Raw genomic sequence first — 19,837 nt, 5'->3', positions numbered from 1 at the left:
GAGGTGGAGCAAGGTAAAAATGTTTAGTACAACAGTCCAGCCATCTTTTGTGAAGTGCATGAGTGAATGGAGTGTAAAGTATACCGCTAACTTACACCGCCAAACTTTTTCTACTTACACCCGTGAACTGGATAATATAGTACCTTTGGACTCGATTATATAGCAGCCTACTTGTCAATACTTTTGTAGTTGGATTTTAAGTCTCACTTTGAACAACAGCTGCATGGAATGTATATGATCTCATCTTATAAGTACTGTATGTATTTTCTACGGGCATTCCGCTATTCTGATATTTAGTACTACATTCTGTTTCCAGCAATGTGAAATGCATTGGTTATATACAAGCAACAGGAACAATATAAATAAAACTACAATTGTCCCATACATATTTAGCTAAAGACAGGAGATTCAGATGGCATTATTGCACCAGGTAAAACGAAGGGCAATTGAGGCATATGTTTTGGAGTACTACAGAGCCATAGGTAGGTGCCGTGAATGACTGCACCATATAAGTACCATATAAGACACCACACAGTGCAGAGTTTGTATTGAGCCATATTAGGCTAGTGGGCAAAGACACCTTTACTATTTTATCTACTGGGACCTTTCCCTGTATTTCTTGGAAAAAATGAGGAATAAGAAGCAGAATTCTTTTTTCAGGAAATGTAGGATGTACCTTTAAAATGTCCTAACATGGTTTCAGTACTTAAGTGAACTCAATGTTTGACTCCTTGTGCAAGATATTAAGCTGACAGCTTGCATCTTCAAAGCTAATCATCTTGCACTCATCCCTTGCTACAGACGTGACTCAGATGTCAGGACAAAGTATGTCCTTATGTCTGGGTCACATCCTCACACATTTTATCCTTGCCTTCAGGTCAGCGGCAATCATATCATCAGTTCATAGGAGTGGAGCCCTGCACATTGTATAGTCTCCATAATGTTTTTCTCTTTAACTGTGCAAGATAATAGGTCCAGCGTAGAGGTCATCTAACAGATGCTTTTAAGATTTAGTAACACAGTGGGGTTGAAGAGCCACAAAAAGTACTTCCATTCTAATTGATTGCAAACGTGCATGTACATGAATAATACAGCCAAATTAAAGCAGAGGTGTAATGTATTACACAATTCCATACAGGAGCAAATGAGAAGAATATTCATCTGACATTTTCAGGTTCCAAAGTTCGATTATATTTTGCAGTTAAAGGGTTTATAAATGTAACAAGGTTTGTTTTGCCTTCACATACCATATTACTTTTGGTAATATACACTAGGTATTATATGCCGCCCATTTCACTTACACATTCTGGTTATTTATCTCAGTGTGTGTTTTATCAGCTACAAAAATACTTTAAAGGCGTATTCCGGTGGAAACTTTTTTTTAAATCAATTCATGCCAGAAAGTTAAACAGATTTGTAAATTACACAGCAAAAAACAAAAAGAACAATAGCCAGAACAACTATCTAATACACGGGTGCATGCTGCTGTGGCAAATACAGAGTATACAAAAAAAAATGTTGCAGTAGCACTCTTGGTCAAAAAATGGAGGCTCTTAGCGCACTTTTTGATCAAAACGTGTCCCCCATCCACCACGCGGAGGTGGCCTTAATTCGGTCCCATCTGAAATGAGGCCACCCCCGCGTGGTGGATGGGAGACACGTTTTGATCAAAAAGTACGCTAAGAGCCTCCATTTTTTTTACCAAGAGTGCTGCTGCAACATTGTTTTTTGTAGATTTGTAAATTACTTCTATTAAAAATCTTAATCCTTCCTGTACTTATTAGCGGCTGTATACTACAGAGGAAAATCTTTTCTTTTGGAATTTCTTTTCTGTCACAACCACAGTGCTCTCTGCTGACACCTCTTTCCATTTTAGGAACTGTCCAGAGAAGCATATGTTTGCAATGGGGATTTTCTCCTACTCTGGTCAGTTCCTGACATGGACAGAGGTGTCAGCAGAGAGCACTGTGGTTGTGACAGAAAAGTAATCAAAAAAGAAAATAATTTCCTCTGTAGTATACAGCCGCTAATTAGTACTGGAAGGATTAAGAATTTTTAACAGAAGTAATATTCAAATCTGTTTAACTTTCTGGCATCAGTTGATTTAAAAAAAAAAAAAAAAAAAAAAGCTTTCCACCGGAGGACCCATTTAAGGTAACCTGTCACATTAAACAAGCAGTCTAATCTGCAGGCACCATGTGGTAAAGATGTTTGCAGAGAAAACTGTTGAATATTCATTGATACTGGATCTCTGCTTATTGTGGGCTTAGAAGTCCAGTGGGCAGTCTTTTCAATGAGTAACAACCCTGCATAAGGGTACGTTCACACGAGCAGATCCCCAGCGCGTATTATGCTGTGGATCTACCGCTGAAAGACCGCTGTATGCTGCCTTTACAGGTGCCTGCTCGGAGCAGCAATCCACCGCTATGGGATGTGCGATTTGCCGCGTGCATGCTCAGTATACTCGCACATTGTGACTGCTCTCGGCCTAGCTCAGGGGCAGGGGGAGTGGCTGCGTTGTGTGCGAGTACACCGCGCATGCGCGGCAACTCGCAGATCGCAGCAGTGTGTCTGCTCGTAGCAGTGTATTGACACTCCGAGCAGGCACATTTAAAGGCACCCTGTAGGCGCCCTTCAGCTGCAGATCTGCAGCGTAAAATATTCTGTGGATCCGCTCGTCTGAACGTACCCTAAGTGTACAAACAAACATAGCTGTCAATCTATGGGAAAGACTACCCACTTCTGGACTAAAGCAAGATTAAGCAGAGATACTGTATAAGTAAATAAAATACAAGTTAAACATTTGCAACAAAGCTATATATTAATCTGCTCAGCCCCTCCTGTTCTATGCTGTGCTGCCTGCAGTTAAGACTGTTCGTTGAATATGACAGGTTCTCTTTAAAGTAAACTTCCACTTTTACCAACTTTTGCTTAGATGTGCATTCATGTGATCTGAAATAAAAAAAAAGTCTTTTGACATGTCATAGAGGTGCGTCAAAAGTTTTGATCAGTCGGGGTCAGGGTGCTGAGATACCCAGTGATCATTAGAATAAGTGGGAAGAAGTGCTCAGCTAAGCATTTGTTTTCTCTGCTGCCTCCTCACTTCAGGAGATGGATTCTATAGTAAGTCTATGAAGCCTGTCCCCTGCAGCGAGAGAGAGGGGTAGAGGAGTGCTTAGCTAGGAGCTTCTTCCCACTTAATGTTAATCAGGGATTGGTCAGTACCCAGACCCTGACCAATCAATACTTTTGACATGTTTCTATGACATGGCAAAAGTCCTCCCATGCAGCATCTGGAGGAATTTGATCCTGAATGCAGTTGCTCTATCTAGCCTTACAACAAGATACCGTCAACAAACATTGTATCATTTAGCTGTAAGGTTAATGAAAAAAGGGGTGGTGATGGTTGGCACTGACTAGATGATATGCTACCTACAATGCTATTTTGCTATATGGAAGAGTATAAGTGTATTGTATAGTTACTCTAACTACTAAATGTTTTTTTTTTTTTTTAACAACGGATCCAATGCTGCTCTCTCCTTTCAGAGTTCTCACCAATTATTGGATGTTGCTTTCAAAGCTTGTTCATGTACTTAACACAATGGAAATATATTTAGAAAGTGCAACCCATGTCTTCCGTTGTGAATAGAAAGTTGTACAGATTTTGGGTTTTGAAATCCTGGAGGGCATAACATACTACTGTGTAGCTACAGCATGAAAGTAGATAACCCGGTGTTCCAAAAAAACAGATGGTATTAAACTAGTAGTTGTACATATGAGGAGTAAATTGAATTTTAGCTCTAATGCTGGAAATACAGAGTTCTACCCATTAAAGTACTGCATTTATGTTCCATGTTCATAGAAGCATTATTAAAAGCTGTAAAAATATTTTAAAGACTACCAAAATTTTGGAAGAGTTTAAAGCAGAATTCCTGTCTGGAAACATGCTTTATTTTTACAATAACCACAGGCTTACTTTCCAAAATACTACATTTTTTATTTGTCTTTAAGTTCTTAGCCAGATTGTGTTGTTGCTTAGTAACCTTTTGGATTTCTGCTCGTGAAAGTGCATTGATATTGTTTGGCACTGGCCTGTTTCAAAATTTCACATGTCTGGTTTTGGCAATATAAATTAATTGCAGTGGCATCGGACTAGATTCTTGTGAATATCAATAGTAGTATATGTGCATCTGGGAGGAACATTCAGTGTAAATGTTAACCAGAAACATATGGAAATGGTTACAGGCATATATATTATATATATATATATATATATATATATATATATATATATATACAACCATATACTGTACATGGCATATTAAATATCTAATTTTAGCTCTCAGTGAAACCTAGTGAGAGTCATCCATATAACACAATAGTTCTTGGGAGAAATTGAGACAAGACTTAAAAGTGTCTGGCTATTTGGGATAAAAAATTGGCCGGACATGATAGGATGCAGTAAGAAGTATATTAAAACATTGGTACACATTTAATAAAATGATAAAAAGAAAAAAACAACAACTTTATTTTTAAACTAAACAGTTTTTTTTTTAGTGTGAATACTTTTTGGCAAAGGTTTCGGGTAAGTGGGCACACAGACTCTTCCCTGTTGCTGTGTTTAGCCTGTATTTTAAAACCTTTGGAAATTAGTTTTTTTTTATCTTACAAAAAAAAATGGTCAGCCTAGTCATATATATTTATATAATAACATGTATACATTTCTTTTAGGATACTGCTGGCAAGGTCCTGGATCGTTGGGCAATTATGTCTCGAGAAGAAGAGATTATCACCCTACAGCAGTTTCTACGATTTGGAGAGACCAAATCCATTGTGGAACTCATGGCCATTCAAGAAAAGGAAGGACAGGCAGTTGCTGTCCCTTCTTCAAAAGCTGATTCAGATATAAGAACTTTTATCGAAAGCAACAATCGCACCAGAAGTCCAAGTGTAGTCTCACATTTGGAGAACAGTAACCCTTCTAGCATTCACCACTTTGAAAACATGCCCAATAGCCTTGCATTTCTCCTTCCATTCCAGTATATCAACCCAGTCTCTGCTCCTATGCTGGGATTACCTCCTAATGGGCTCATGTTAGAGCACCCTGGACTAAGGTTGCGTGAACCGAACAATTCAAGTCAGAATGAATGTGAAGAGACCAGTGAGTCTGAAGTCTCCCCTATGCCTTATAATAGGAACGAGCAAACATCCAATAGAAATGCCTTGAGTAGCATCACAAATGTAGAGCCAAAAACAGAGTCAAACAATGCCTCCCCAACTCATGCATCTACTCCTGTCAGTGACATAAATAAGTCTGAGCATGTCAAAAGTTCTTTCAAGATTCACAGAATGAGGAGGATGGGAGCTTCATCACGGAAAGGCAGGGTATTTTGCAATGCTTGTGGCAAAACCTTTTACGATAAAGGAACACTAAAAATCCATTACAATGCTGTGCATCTTAAGATAAAACACAGATGTACTATTGAAGGTTGTAACATGGTTTTCAGTTCTCTTAGAAGTAGAAATAGACATAGCGCAAATCCCAATCCTCGACTTCACATGCCAATGCTGCGAAACAATAGAGATAAGGACCTTATTCGTGCAACATCTGGAGCTGCTACACCTGTAATAGCAAGTACAAAATCCAGCTTATCTTTAACCAGCCCTGGTCGACCTCCAATGGGCTTTTCAACACCACCTTTGGATCCTCTTTTGCAAAATTCTCTTTCCAGTCAACTAGTGTTTCCAGCTTTAAAAACTGTACAGCCTGTTCCTCCTTTTTACAGAAGTTTACTTAATTCAGGAGACCTAGTGAGTCCTCCAACATCACTACCTACTAGTCCAATATTGCCAGCACCTTTAGGGGTAGAACAACCTCTTCCTCCTCTGCCTCAAGAGCTGTCATCAACTGTGATTAACATGTCAACACAGGACTCTAATGCAGATCTTGCTCCTAAGAAAAAGCCAAGAAAATCTAGTATGCCAGTTAAAATTGAGAAGGAAGTCATTGATACTGCTGATGAATTTGATGAAGAAGAAGAAAACCTTGAACATGGCCCTTCGACAAATGACATTGGTCATGATAGCCATTCTCAAGGTGAGGTGAGCCCAGGATTGTCAGTAAACAGTTATTCAAAAACAAGTAGTAACAGATGTATAATGCGTTCAGACACCAGAGCAAACAGTATAACGTCTGAAGACCAGGAACACGAGAGAGATTTTGATAATGAATCAGAATCCTCTGAGCCAAAGTTTTGTGATGAGCCGATGGAGGATAACCTTCCAATCCACAAAGATGGCAATATTAGGACAGAAAATGATAAATCCTATGAAAACCATATTGACAGTCATCACCAGGCTGTCATTAAGGTTAAAGAAGAGTTTACAGACCCTACATATGATATGTTTTACATGAGCCACTACGGACTTTACAATGGGGGTAGTGCTGGCATGGCTGCTCTTCATGAAAGCTTAGCTTCATCTTTGAGTTATGGAAGCCCTCAAAAATTTTCTCCAGAGGGGGACCTGTGCTCAAGCCCAGACCCTAAAATTTGCTATGTGTGCAAAAAAAGTTTCAAAAGCTCATACAGTGTGAAGCTGCACTACAGGAATGTTCATCTAAAAGAGATGCACGTATGCACAGTAGCTGGTTGCAATGCTGCTTTCCCTTCACGTAGGAGTAGAGACAGGTTAGTACTTTTTATTGTATTATGGATGTTGTTTGTTCTCCCACATTGTAATAACATACTGTTTTTATTGCTTAATTTTAATAGGCCTAAAATTTTGCACTGATATATTTCAAGGATGTTTACTGTGGTCAGAGCTCATTTTTTCTTAAATCCCTCCCATAGTCTTGATATAAAATACTGGCTGCCTGTAGCCTCCACCAGCCGGTGCACCTGAGCTTACTTCACACATTTTTATTCATTGGACTGAATAAACAAACAGTATACAGTAAGCTCCTCTTAGCGATAGCTAGAAGCAGACAGAATGTTATCATTGAGGGGAAAACAGCTCCAAAATCAACCAGCACAGCATACTGGACCTAACAAGGGTAAGATGTTACAAGGTGGACATTCACTTTATAGAAGAAGTTGGGGACAAATTGCACAATTTATATATGCTCCATATCTACCACAAAATCTTCTGATGAAAGTGTTGCTTCCAAACAGTTAGCAGTAGATGTATACAGTAAGCACCAATATTTCCTTACGCTGACAGGTAGTTAATATTTTAAACATTTAATTGCAGTATAGCATAATACTTGAGGCTTCCTAATGATGCATAGTATTATCAATGACATATGTATAATCAACACATTCTCCTTTAAAATTTTATTAAATCAGTAGATCACATCCATCAGAAGAGAGAAAGAAATCAGTCTGCACAACCCACCAACAAGAAGGCTGTCCATGCAGTGAATAGATGGGAGTCACTCCAGCATAGCAATAGCCAGGTCTAATACAGCATGGTGCTCAGCTGTTACATTCTAAACAGAGCGGCACCAATGTAGCAGCGTCCAACAAATCTTCCATTATAATCTTAGTGAAAGTACACACCAGGCATGCAAAGAACAAATGGGTGGGTGTGTTCTCTCATTGGGGGACATTTATCATTGTTTGCTTTGGTAAACAAGTTCTGAAGTCACTGCTGAGAATTTTGTGAGACCTTTTTGTACTCCAGGTCAGACCTGGAGCAGACGTGCGACTTTTTGTAAGGGGTTTGCGACTTTTTTTTGCCTATGTGCAACTTTCGCACATCATAAATTCATGACCACTGCAAAGTGAAAACTGAAATTTGCTTTGGTAAAGCTGTTTTCAACGTTTTGCTAACCCACAAAAGTCACACAAAAAAGTGCTTAGCCGTACGTGCAACTTTTTGGGTGCCCATAGTAAGCAAAAAAAAAAAAAAAAGTCTCTAAATACCTTAATAAATGTCCCCCATTGAGATTATAATCAGTAGATTTGTAGTGCAAGCTTAAAACAAAACATATACAGTATAGTATCAACCCATGAAGTTTCTCCTGTAGTTTTCCATGCCACATTCTAACTCAAACAAAAGTATCTGTGTTCAAATACACCATACATATACAACATACGTAGATTAATATTCCACATACCCTACAGTATTTTTGTCACAGCAGGTGTTTGGACTGCCAAAACATTCTTCTCGTAGGTTGAGATTTGAAGTGGCACCTATAGTCAGATATTTTGTTATTGTGGAGTTTAAAATGTTGTCGGATACCTACATGAGGCCTCCTTATTCTCCCTGCACCTTTGCAGACTTTTGTCTTTTTCATGCCCTTTGCCTTGTAGACTAAGCAAAGGCTCTCCTTTACTGAGCTAGCACCACCCAAATAAAAGGTCACATTGTACTTTATACCAAATATTCCTTTCTAGTGTAAGTCTTAGAAACTAATAATTCCTTTATTTGGGCTCTTTAGAAATTATGAATTTGAGTCACCAGTTGTAAATTCACAATTAATTTGTCACATGGAGCAACAATAGGCTTCAATATTATTTGTAACTGCAGAACCCTAGGGCAGATGCACATGACTTTAACTTTGTACTCCTTTTTTTTAGCATTTGAAATTCTCTATTTTGTACAGTTTACTAATGTTATTGACACTTTTCATCTTTAGATATTTCAGATGTTTTCTGTTAACATAGAAATGCATGTTAGCATTAGTGCCCATTAGTTTTCTATTAGTTTGCATGATGCCCCTTTATATATGCACACTAAAGGGGTTGTCCAAGTATATATTTTTATATGTAAAAAATACATACTCATCTGCTGCCAGTGCTGTTCCATTGGTGCCATACCCGCTGCTCAGAGCTTCCTGTTCTCCATCCTAACACACAGGAAAAGCCTGCTCAGCAAATCGCTGGAAGCTTCGAGCAGTGGGGATTACACTGTTTCCACTGGTGTGGGGATCAGGGGCAGGTGAGTACCTGTTGTTTTATTTTGTGTCCACCACAGGTGACCACTTTTGCATACTATTTATAACAATATTTACTTTAATGAGCAATCCCTTTAACAATGTTACAATAAAAACAAGCATAGCACTTGTGATCTAGTACTACTGTTTATAGGGTGGTTCTTGTCTTTAAATGTTTCATAGTTGCTGTTTAATTACAAAAGTTATTTCAGTCATAAAAAAAATCCCATAAGGTAAAACTAGATATAACACAGTAATAGTAAACAATAAAGTATTGTGCCATAGTAATATAGAGAGTGAGTTGAAAAAATATATTTTATTTCTTCAACAATTAACAAGTATACATTTCTTCTGCATGTGGTATATTTTACATTGGTCTGTTTTTTTCCTTATTTTCTTTGTATTGTATTTTATGTATTAATAACACACATTAATACTATGCAATTGGCCATCCCCACCAATATGAACTAAACTTTAATTGACTAAAAGTAATAAGTAATAAGTCTTAGCAGGATAAACAATATGATTTGGCCTTCCACCACACATTAGCCATTTATAATACTATTGTATTGTGTAGCAGAGGTTCAGACACCAGGAAACAGAGTTAAACTGCTATCTGTACACCCTTTATAGCTATGACCCTGAAGAAAATAGATTCGATAGATAAATAGATAGGGGGGTATGTCAGGCTGTGAATGAATAGAAGTTTCTTAAATCTCATATCTTGGAAGCTGACAAAATTGCCAACATAAGGATTGAAGTCACTGTGATGAGGCTCAGATTGGGAAGGCTAGATGACTGGGCCAGAACATCTCAAAATGCAAGGTCTTGCTCGGTATACTCTGTATAGAGTGGTTAGTAGCTATCAAAGTGGTCCAAAGAAGGGCAACAGAACCAGGGACAGAATCATGGGAACCCATGACTCATTGATGAACATGTCTTGACAGTACTGAGCTGCTTTTGGAGGCACTAAAGGTGCAAGTAATGTTATGGCTGGAGTTTATTAGTGATTTAGTGACACTGGATATAATATACATTTTCATGGATATATCTGGCATATATTGAATATCATCTTTTTAGATTGTCTACTACTACTCGATACCGAAATGTGGATTTTCCACTTCTACTGGCATATATTTAGACACTTGCAACTAGTAAAGGGATTTTTATTTGTCTTGGAATGAAACATAAGTAATTATGAGTCCATAACAAATGCCAAAAAAGCTTGTGCCTTGAGATTGTTAACACAACAAATGTAGGCTGAGAAGGAAGACAAGCAGATTGCACCTAGGATTTGCATTTACCTTATGAATAGCTCCTGGGGTCTTAAGGGTGCATTAGTGGCATCCAAAACACCCTTCTGGTGCCAGATTACCTGACTCCTGTATACAACAGGTGTGTTGGAATAAATTATCATGGCAGTTTGGATGAGCCACTGAATAACATTAACAGTACAAGTGATGATGCGAAAAGAACATTACCTGCTTCTTGTTAGCACTTATTGGACTCTCCAGCTTTGGAAGTAATTCAGATAACTTTTCTAAGGTTTGTATAATTAGTTATTAAAACAAGTTATTGAAAAAGTAAAAGAATCCCTATTGTTCTATGGAGAGAATAAACAAAAGCGACCTATAGGTTAGAGAATATTTTTATGAATGAAATTTGTACCTTTTGTACAGTATAATATTTGTATTACAAAATATATCCCAAATTATATATGTTTACTAAAACTACATATAAATGTCAGGGAATAAAAATTATTGGGAAATTAAAGTTCAGTTCATTGAATTCTTTGAAGATAGCAAATGCAATTTTGCAAATGTCACTGTGCGGTAAAATTGACATGTTAGCTATGTTCCTCATATTAGTACCATTACAACATTACAAAAGTTGTATAGTTACCATCATGTTTTACTACATTAATAAATGTTATTAAACTTGTAAATAGTATAACTTTTAAACTTTCCCATCTGCAAAGCTGGGGGGAGGGGGGGCTATAATCTTCAGTTTCTATTGGTATTGTTTTGACATTGACTGGACATTTTGATCACTTTTATTACTTTTTTTGTGGCATTTGGTATTTTTTGTGGCATTGGGTATTTTCTTTAAGTTTACGCCATTCACTGTGCAAGCTTATTTATATTTTAATAGTTCTGACATTTCCACACGGCATTGGAAAATGGGGGTGATTTTTATTTTTATTATTGGAGAATTTTTAAAAATATATTTTTTACACTTTTTAAGTTCTTCTAGAATACTCTGTGATTTGCTAGTACAGCGTGACTCTGGTAGGTTGTAGAAGCAGATTTGTCAAAACAGGACCCAATATCTTCAGAAGGTTACTAAACACTAGTGATGCATTCCGTGTACTGTTTAAATGCTGCTGTCAGTGTTGACAGTGGTATCTAAACAGTAAAATAGCTGACGCTGCAGATTGCTCCGTGCCGGCCATAAGTGGTGGCCCTCAGCTGCTGAAAGCAGCCGAGTGCTGCAGGGTATGGAATGGGCTCGAGACACTCTTGACAGCCCAAGGACAATTCAATTTGTTGTTTGTTATCAAAAAGTTTCAAAGCTTATTTTAAAGTTTTTTTTTTTTTTTAATTAAGAAAGAAAGTTGCGGTGGAAAAATATTGGCAGTGGTCATTGTTTTGGAATGTTAGTCAAGAAATACTAGTAAACATTGCACAATTTGTTACCCATAACCACTAATTTAGCCACTTCCCTTGGAATAAACCATAAGCACTTATTTTACCATTTCCCCAGGAATATGATTTGAACTTTCTGTAAATATTCCTCAGATTTTGGATAAATGATTACAAGCCTTGGCATTGGTTTCAAATGCTGCAATGGAAAAGGCAAATCCAAATAATTTTGATTGTTTGTCATAAATAGATGTAGGATCAGGGAATTCTTACCATAATCATAAAATAGGTAACACATTTACAAACACAACATTAATTTGGTTGGCCATTAAGACATACACTTTTTTTTAATAAGCAACAGACTAGCCTAAATTGGCTTAGCGGGCAATAACTGACTGTGGAGGTTATTCTACAATAGGCATTTCCTGTGTGTTGAGATAAGACCATGAAATGGAAATTGTCAAGGATCTGTTGTATGTTAGTATGCAAGCAGTGGGGGATCCTTTTCCAAAAATATCCCTTTCAATAATCCCTTGAAAATTGTTCTTAAAAATATATGCACCCATGTATTTAAAGGGGTTCTCCGGTGCTTAGACATCTTATCCCCTATCCGAAGAATAGGGGATAAGATGCCTGATCGTGGGAGTCCCGCCGCTGGGGAACCCCGTGATCTTGCACGCGGAACCCCGTTCATAATCAGTCCCCGGAGCGTGTTCGCTCCGGGTCTGATTACCGACGACCACAGGGCCGACAGCGTGTGACGTCACGCCTCCGCCCCCGTGTGACGTCACGCTCCGCCCATCAATGCAAGCCTATGGGAGGGGGCGTGACAGCTATCACGCCCCCTCCCATAGGCTTGCAATGAGGGGCGGAGTGTGACATCACACGGGGCGAACGCGCTCCGGGGACTGATTATAAATGGAGTGCCACGTGCAAGATCACGGGGGTCCTTAGCGGCGGATAGGGGATAAGATGGATAGGGGATAAGATGTCTAAGCACCAGAGTACCCCTTTAAAGAAACTAAATTAAATAATGTACATTAGATTTTGAAAATGATGCAACAAGCTCCAAATATTGTTCTTAAAAATACATGCACCCATGTCTTTAAAGTAACTAAATGAAATATTGTACATTAGGTTATAAAAGTGTTGTGACAAGCACCAAATATGCAATTATTAACCCAATTAGATTTCTTTTTAATTTAATTACTTAATTAAATATATATTTTTTAACAACTGTTGATTTTAACAACTAAAGAAAAAAATCATGTTTATCCCTCTTTTACATAGAAAGATTTTAAACGTATAAGTTTCAGGCCCACAAATGATAGCTGTGTTAGCTATTTGATATTTTTTATTAATAATAATTTTGGCTTATTGTTTATTAGGAAAAAGTCTTGCGGTTGCCAAAGGTAAGATTAGATTTTATTTTTTTGTATTGTTTAGGCTAAGTTTCTACTTGTTTTTTTGTCCTGCCTTTTCTGGTTTGAAAAAAACGCAAGAAAAAACGCCTGAAAAAACGCCAGTGCAATTTCCTGCCCCTTTGGCATTATTTTTTTTTAGTACCCAACAAATTTTGAAAAGAAAAAAAGGATGCAGTAGTGATAGAAAAAAAATTATTTAACGAAATTTATATTTTTTATAACAACATTTTAATTAATTTTTAATAAAGTGTGTGTGTCTCACTATTTTTCCCTCTCTTTTTTGAAATTTTTTAGGTAGTACAATGTGTTCCATGATGGGAGTAGTAGTACCTGTACTAATAGCCATATCGCCCGATGCGATTGTCCATAAAATAGCAGAGATGCGGAGCTGCTCTATACAGCGCTCACATCTCTACTCTGTACTCCGGCCAGTGATGTGAATAGATCATCACTCATTCATATTTTCCGCCCAGAGTGGGGATTGGCCAGATGGTTTTAGCCAATCACCGTTCTCAGCGGGAAATAAGAATAAGTTCCATGTTGGGAGCTGTAGTACCTGCAGTTAAGGAAAGATCACAGTGGATGTCACTCCTGACACCCGCTGTGATCCTCCTGTATTAGGTATAGATGCGGCCGGCCGCTCTTCTATGGTCCCCTGCACGGACGTATATATATACATATTAATATTTCCCACAGAGATTGGCTGGAACCATCTGGCCAATCACAACTCTGTGGGAAATATGAATAGGTGTGTATATATATGGCAGTGCAGGGGACCATAGAAGAGCAGCCGGCCGCATCTATAAATTATACAGAAGGATCGTAACGGAACCCGGGATGATCTGTCAATTAGTACAGGGACTACTACTCCCATCATGGAACAGTGTGTGTTCCATGCTGTGAGTAGTAGTACCACCTAAAAAATAAAGAATAAAAAGTGAAAAACACACATACTACATTTTTATTATTGTCGGCTATATTATTAGTGCCCTGCCCGCCCACATAAATTGATCCTTGTTTAAAAATGAATAAAAATGTTGTTATAACAAAGATACATTTTGTTACATACAATTTTTTCCATCACTACTGTATCTTTTTTATAATTTTTTTGTAATTGTACCCTATGAAATTTTATTAAAAAAGGTATCTCTATCACTTTTTTGGATCACTAAAGTCCAAAAGAGAATAAAAGACGCCTGAAAAAAACGCCAAAGTTAAACCCACATGACGTTTTTCTTGGCGTTTTTTACTCCCATAGACTTCTATGGGAGAAAAACGCAACGATTTCAGGGGAAAAAAAACGCCAGTGACTCAACATGCTATGATACCGCCAAAAAAGAGTGAACATACGCCAAAGAAATTCTATTCTATGTATACTTAGTATCAATTGATTGCCTGTAATTTTATGTGTTCTCCACAAGGGCCCTGTGAGGAGTAACTTTTTATATTGTGATATTTTAATAAACCTATTGCATTATTATTGAAGCACGATCCAATTATTTATTTTATCAATTTTTACTTATTAGTTCCAAACATTATATTTATAATCATTTATAACCTATCCTTAATTATATATATACTCACCTAGAAGGTCTAGGCTAAATATTTTGTTTCTGGTTTTCTCTTTTCTGCAACTGAGGTATAGTTGCATGCCCCATGACCTCGGTGTGAGCTGCACACACATTTTTCTTAGATTTGTAAATTACTATAAAAAAAATCTTCATCCTTCCAGTATTTATTAGCTGTTGAATACTACAGAGGAAATTATTTTCTTTTTGGAACACAGAGCTCTCTGCTGACATCACGAGCACAGTGCTCTCTGCTGACATCTCTGTCCATTTTAGGAATTGTTCAGATCAGCATAGGTTTTCTATGGTGATTTTCTCCTACTCTGGACAGTTCTTAAATGGACAGAGATGTCAGCAGAGAGCACTGTGCTCGTGATTCAGCAGAGAGCTCTGTGTTCCAAAAAGAACATAATTTCTTCTGTAGTATTCAGCAACTAATAAGTACTGGAAGGATTAAGATTTTTTTAAAAGAAGTAATTTACAAATCTGTTTAACTTTCTGTCACTAGTTGATTTAAAAAAAAAAAAAGTTTTCCACCAAAGTACTCCTTTTATGTACTCTATATGGGCAACATAGACTTTAACTCTTGGTGCTGGTTTTGACAAAGGTTGCTGCTTTATATATATATATATATATATATATATATATATATATATACACACATATATATATATATATATATATATATATATATACATATATACATATATATATATATATATATATATATATATATATATATATATTTTTATTAGTAATTATTTTATTAGTACTTTTTTTACTCTCACGTGCACAGGCTTTGGGCCATGTCTCCCACCATCAGATTTAAACTTCTGGCAGTAGATAAGAATCCTGACAGCAGTGGGGCTACTCTTTAAACCAAGTAACTATCTATGTTTCTGTGCATATTGAGTGCATTTAGTACATAATCATCTTAATTTTATATCAGTTTAAAGGGGTATTCATTTTTTTTTTTATTATTTGACTATGCTACAGGGGGCTGTAAAGTTAGTGTAGTTCATAATATAGTGTCTGTACCTGTGTGTGACGGTTTTCTCACAATTCTTCAGTGATTTTCACCCCACTATTTATTTTTAACACCATACAAAATTACTGTTGTCTTGGATTTTTCCCAGCTTGCAATGCGGCTGAGACCTGACTCACTAGTCAGCTGATGACAGGGAGCCTGTCTACTTCAATGGATGGAGGGATCGCTTGGTGAGAGAGGGATCAATCTGCAACTAATGCAACAGCTGTAGGCACCCTGATTGAAAACCACAGGTCTTTTGAATGGATGAAGCTCATTTATTTTCCAATGGGTGGGGTAGCTGATGTGTGAGAGGGAGGAAATTGGAATTGTGGGATTTGTAGTCAAAAAAAGAAAAGTCAAACAGGAAATACAAGTTCACAAAAAGCTAGCCACAGTGTTATGGTAATCTCACAACATAGCCATTTAGCCCCAAGACAAACGCAGATCCTCCTTAGCATGTCCATTACTGTCTGGCAGGTACTTACTAAAATCACCTAATGGGGAATATCCCCTTTAAATTTATGTATACTGCAAAAGAGTAGTTTATTTCTGAAAAAGGGTGAAGCAAAGGAAGGAAGCATAGTACTAACTCTATAATTGGTGCATTATTGGACCAAATGTACAGCTGTGTTTTAAACTACAGTGTTTTTTTTACTTTATTTTTTTACATTTTGAACAAGTTGGCATATACATAAAATGGATATATGATTCCATCTTGATTTGAATAAATAAAAGTAATGTATATAGAATGTTATTTCTTCTACATTCACTTGTTTACTCTGAATTTAGAACTATTTCAGGTTTGACTTCATTGTCTCATATAAATGATGATATTTTAAGTTTTTCATAGTTGTTGATTGTGTTCACTATTCTGTCCAGAGAATAAAAAAAGAGGCATAGATCAGACAAGCATGCCCTATTTTTCACTTGGTATTATTTGATTTAGCAGTCTGACTTTTTTATTGCAATGACATTAGCACTCTAAGCTATATTAGCATCAATTTCAGTAGTTTAGTAATGGTATTAAAGAATCACTTAACTTCCATGTTGAATGGTTGCATGACAAGGTCATTAAAACTCAAAATCTAAAATGTATGTATTTGTCCTGTCAAATACTGTAATTCATTTTCATTTTTACTAGCATTTTGAAAACCTATTAAATGAAATAGCTGATTGGGCATAAAATACCCAAATTTGAAATACATTCTAAATTTTCAGATGTATGCCCAAATCTGAGTAAATACAATATGAATATTTATTGCTTTGACTAGATTCCCAACAAATTTATTTGTTCTCTCAGGGGATATAGATTAAAATTGTAACATTTTAAATTGTCTATTGTAACACTTAGAAAGGACTTAGCTGGGTTTATACAAAATGTTTATTGGGCATTTTTTAGCAAAACAAAGGAATGGATCAAAAAGCAAGAACATGTTCAAAGAAGGAGTCTGTTCTTTAGTATTATCTCATGTACAGGAAAATATAGTAATATGAAAAGTTACATGTAACATAAAAAAATACCCCTCTGGCTAAAAGGGTAGATTTTTTGTATACAGCTAATGGGTATTACTACTCTAACTGTATAAACATAATTATTCTTATTTTATGTCCACTGTATTGCAGCCAATATAAGGGTTAATGGCACCCCATGGTTTTGGAATCAGACATGCCATTGCAATTGTTTGCAGCCACGCTTCCTTCACTAAGTGCTTTGGCAGTTTGCAGTCTACACACGAGAGACACTTCAGCTTGGTTCTAAATTTTGATTAAACACAATGCCATTAATCAACAGAAGACACTGAGCAGTTGGCAAGGTCCAGAGCTGCAAAATGTTTAAGACATAAAACATTACCAAGTAATTAGAAAGCATTCCTTTCAGAGGAGCAGTGCCTTCAATAAAGAGGTAAATGATAGCATGTTTATTGTGTATGTAGGCAGGTAGTACAATATGATAAACTGCAGGAGATGCACATATCAGTAATCATCTGCATTATTAGTGCCATTAATCATAATTCCCAAAATGTAAAGGCTGCCAACATTTATATCTGACCAAAGTTGTCCTCGGCAGCTTCTCCTTGACCATTATTAGGTCCCTGGTAGACTATTGCCGCCATGTCTCACCATGAATCACAGATCCCATAGTGATATTGAGCCGGAGACCTGATGCAAATTAAGCTTGAACAATTAGCTCCATCCCTTGCTGGAAAATGTTTAATACTCTACTATAACTAATGACTGTAGCCTTTGAACCTTCTCTATTTACACTGTTGTTTATGGTGAATAAAGGCATATGCCTTATTGTTCAACCTTGCATCCATAAAAAGCCTAGTTGATCCAAAAGATCACTGACAGTCAAGATGCAACGGAAAGGAAATATCTTCCTAACCAATACGAGTAATTGAACAAATTAATTAGATCAACATATTATTATTTAGTTTATTACAATAACCATAATTAGTCTTTTTAGAAATTAACTTCTTGTTGGGTCTCTCAGCTGTTTGATGGTACATTAAAGGGGTACTCCACCCCTAGACATCTTATCCCCTATCCAAAGGATAGGGGATAAGATGTCAGATCACCGGGGTCCCGCTGCTGGGGACCCCCGGGATCACCGCTGCCGCACCGCGCTATCATTACTGCACAGAGCGAGTTTGCTCTGTGCGTAATGACGGGCGATACAGGGGACGAAGCTGCGTGAAGTCATGGCTCCGCCCTTAATGACATCACAGCCTGCCCCCTTAATGAAAGTCTATGGCAGGGGGCGTGATGACCGCCACGACCCCTTCCATAGACTTGTATTGAGGGGGCAGGTTGGGACGTCACAAGGGGCGGAGCCTTGACGTAATGATGCTCCGGCCCCTGTATTGCCCGTCATTACGCACAGAGCGAACTCGCTCTGTGCAGTAATGATAGCGCGGTGCGGCAGCGGTGATCCCGGGGGTCCCCAGCAGCGGGACCCCGGCAATCTGACATCTTATCCCCTATCTTTTGGATAGGCGATACGATGTCTAGGGGCGGAGTACCCCTTTAACATTGTACAGTATGCTTAACTACCAAAATTCAAAAAGGCAGGACAGGAAATAGACAAATGTGCTTTTCTAATTGGTTGGATATTTGAAAAGACTTAGAGAAGATTTTAAAAGGGTACTCCGCCCCTAGACAACTTATCCCCTATCGAAATAATAGGGGATGAGATGTCTGATTGTGGGGGTCATGCCACTGGGAACCAACACAATCTCTCCTGCAGCACTCTTTGTCATCTGCTGCATGGAGCAAACTTCGCTCCGTGCCTGATGACAGGCGATACAGGGGCCGGAGTATTGTGATGTCATGCCCCGCCCCCTCAATGAAAGTTTATGAGAGGGGGCTTGTCGACCATCACACCCACTCCCATAGCATTGTAGGGGGTGGGGCGTGACATCACAAGGGGAAGCGGGCAGGTCCATGTCCACGATACTCCGGCCCCTGTATTGCCCGTCATCAGGCACGGAGCAAAGTTCGCTCTGTGCAGCAGATGACACAGGGTGCTGCAGGAGAGATCGCAGGCATTCCCAGTGGCGGGACCCCCACTATAAGACATCTTATTCCCTATCCTTTAGATAAGGAATAAGATGCCTAGGGGCAGAGTACCCCTTTAATATTGACTGGGGAATATAACCTAAAAGATGTTGAGGGTAAGTTATCATTGGTTTTACCCTGGTTTTGTGGAGTAGATTTGTGGCACAGTTTGTCTCAGATGCGGTTTAGAAACTTTTCATTGGGACATTTGCTTTATAAGACTTTTTTTTTAAATAACATGCCAGTCGTGATTTCAGTTGATAATATACAGTGGTCAGGAATTAATGATAAGGCGCAAATCTACACTTGACTTGGCTTACCGTGTGACTGTGAATAGCATTATTAAAAAGCGGCCTTTGGGGTAAAAGGTCACACAAAAAGTCGCAGAGGAAGCATCATAGAAAATGGAGTACTGAAGTAAGAAATGTGATCAGCACCATATCTATCACATAAAATTGGGTGCAGGTACACAGTTTCCACTACATGTGTTAATGGAGTAAAAAGACATTCACCTACTCCACTTTTCATGAATATACCCCCATTGAGTGAACATTTCATGAAATGGAGGTATAGGTACAAAAATTATTAGACTTATTAGACTTTTTTTTTTTTGCATTTTTAAATTAAATTAGTATACTATCATACATTTACAGTCATATGAAATGAAACCACTAAAA

The 19,837-nt window shown here is 37.7% G+C and overlaps 1 protein-coding gene across 5 annotated transcripts in view; it reads left to right on the top strand.

The window, feature by feature from the left end:
• BNC2 (basonuclin 2) overlaps positions 1-19,837 on the top strand; it is a 634,266-nt gene that overhangs the window by 593,347 nt on the left and 21,082 nt on the right. For 3 of the 5 annotated variants that reach the window (XR_008843921.1, XM_056519647.1, XM_056519661.1), the window contains exon 7: positions 4,732-6,689. Coding sequence is in view for 4 of the 5 variants with exons in the window: in XM_056519647.1 (XP_056375622.1) it covers positions 4,732-6,689 (1,958 nt within the window). In the remaining variant the exon portion in view is untranslated. Of the gene's footprint in view, positions 1-4,731; positions 6,690-8,862; positions 8,944-12,968; positions 12,993-19,837 lie in introns of all 5 variants that reach the window. The other 2 variants (XM_056519639.1, XM_056519654.1) reach the window with 2 other exon arrangements.

This window comes from Hyla sarda, chromosome 1 (genome assembly GCF_029499605.1).
Source record: "Hyla sarda isolate aHylSar1 chromosome 1, aHylSar1.hap1, whole genome shotgun sequence".
Classification (NCBI taxonomy): domain Eukaryota; kingdom Metazoa; phylum Chordata; class Amphibia; order Anura; family Hylidae; genus Hyla; species Hyla sarda.
The sequence above is the reverse complement of the archived record's forward strand: the minus strand, read 5'-3'. Positions and strand labels throughout refer to the sequence as shown.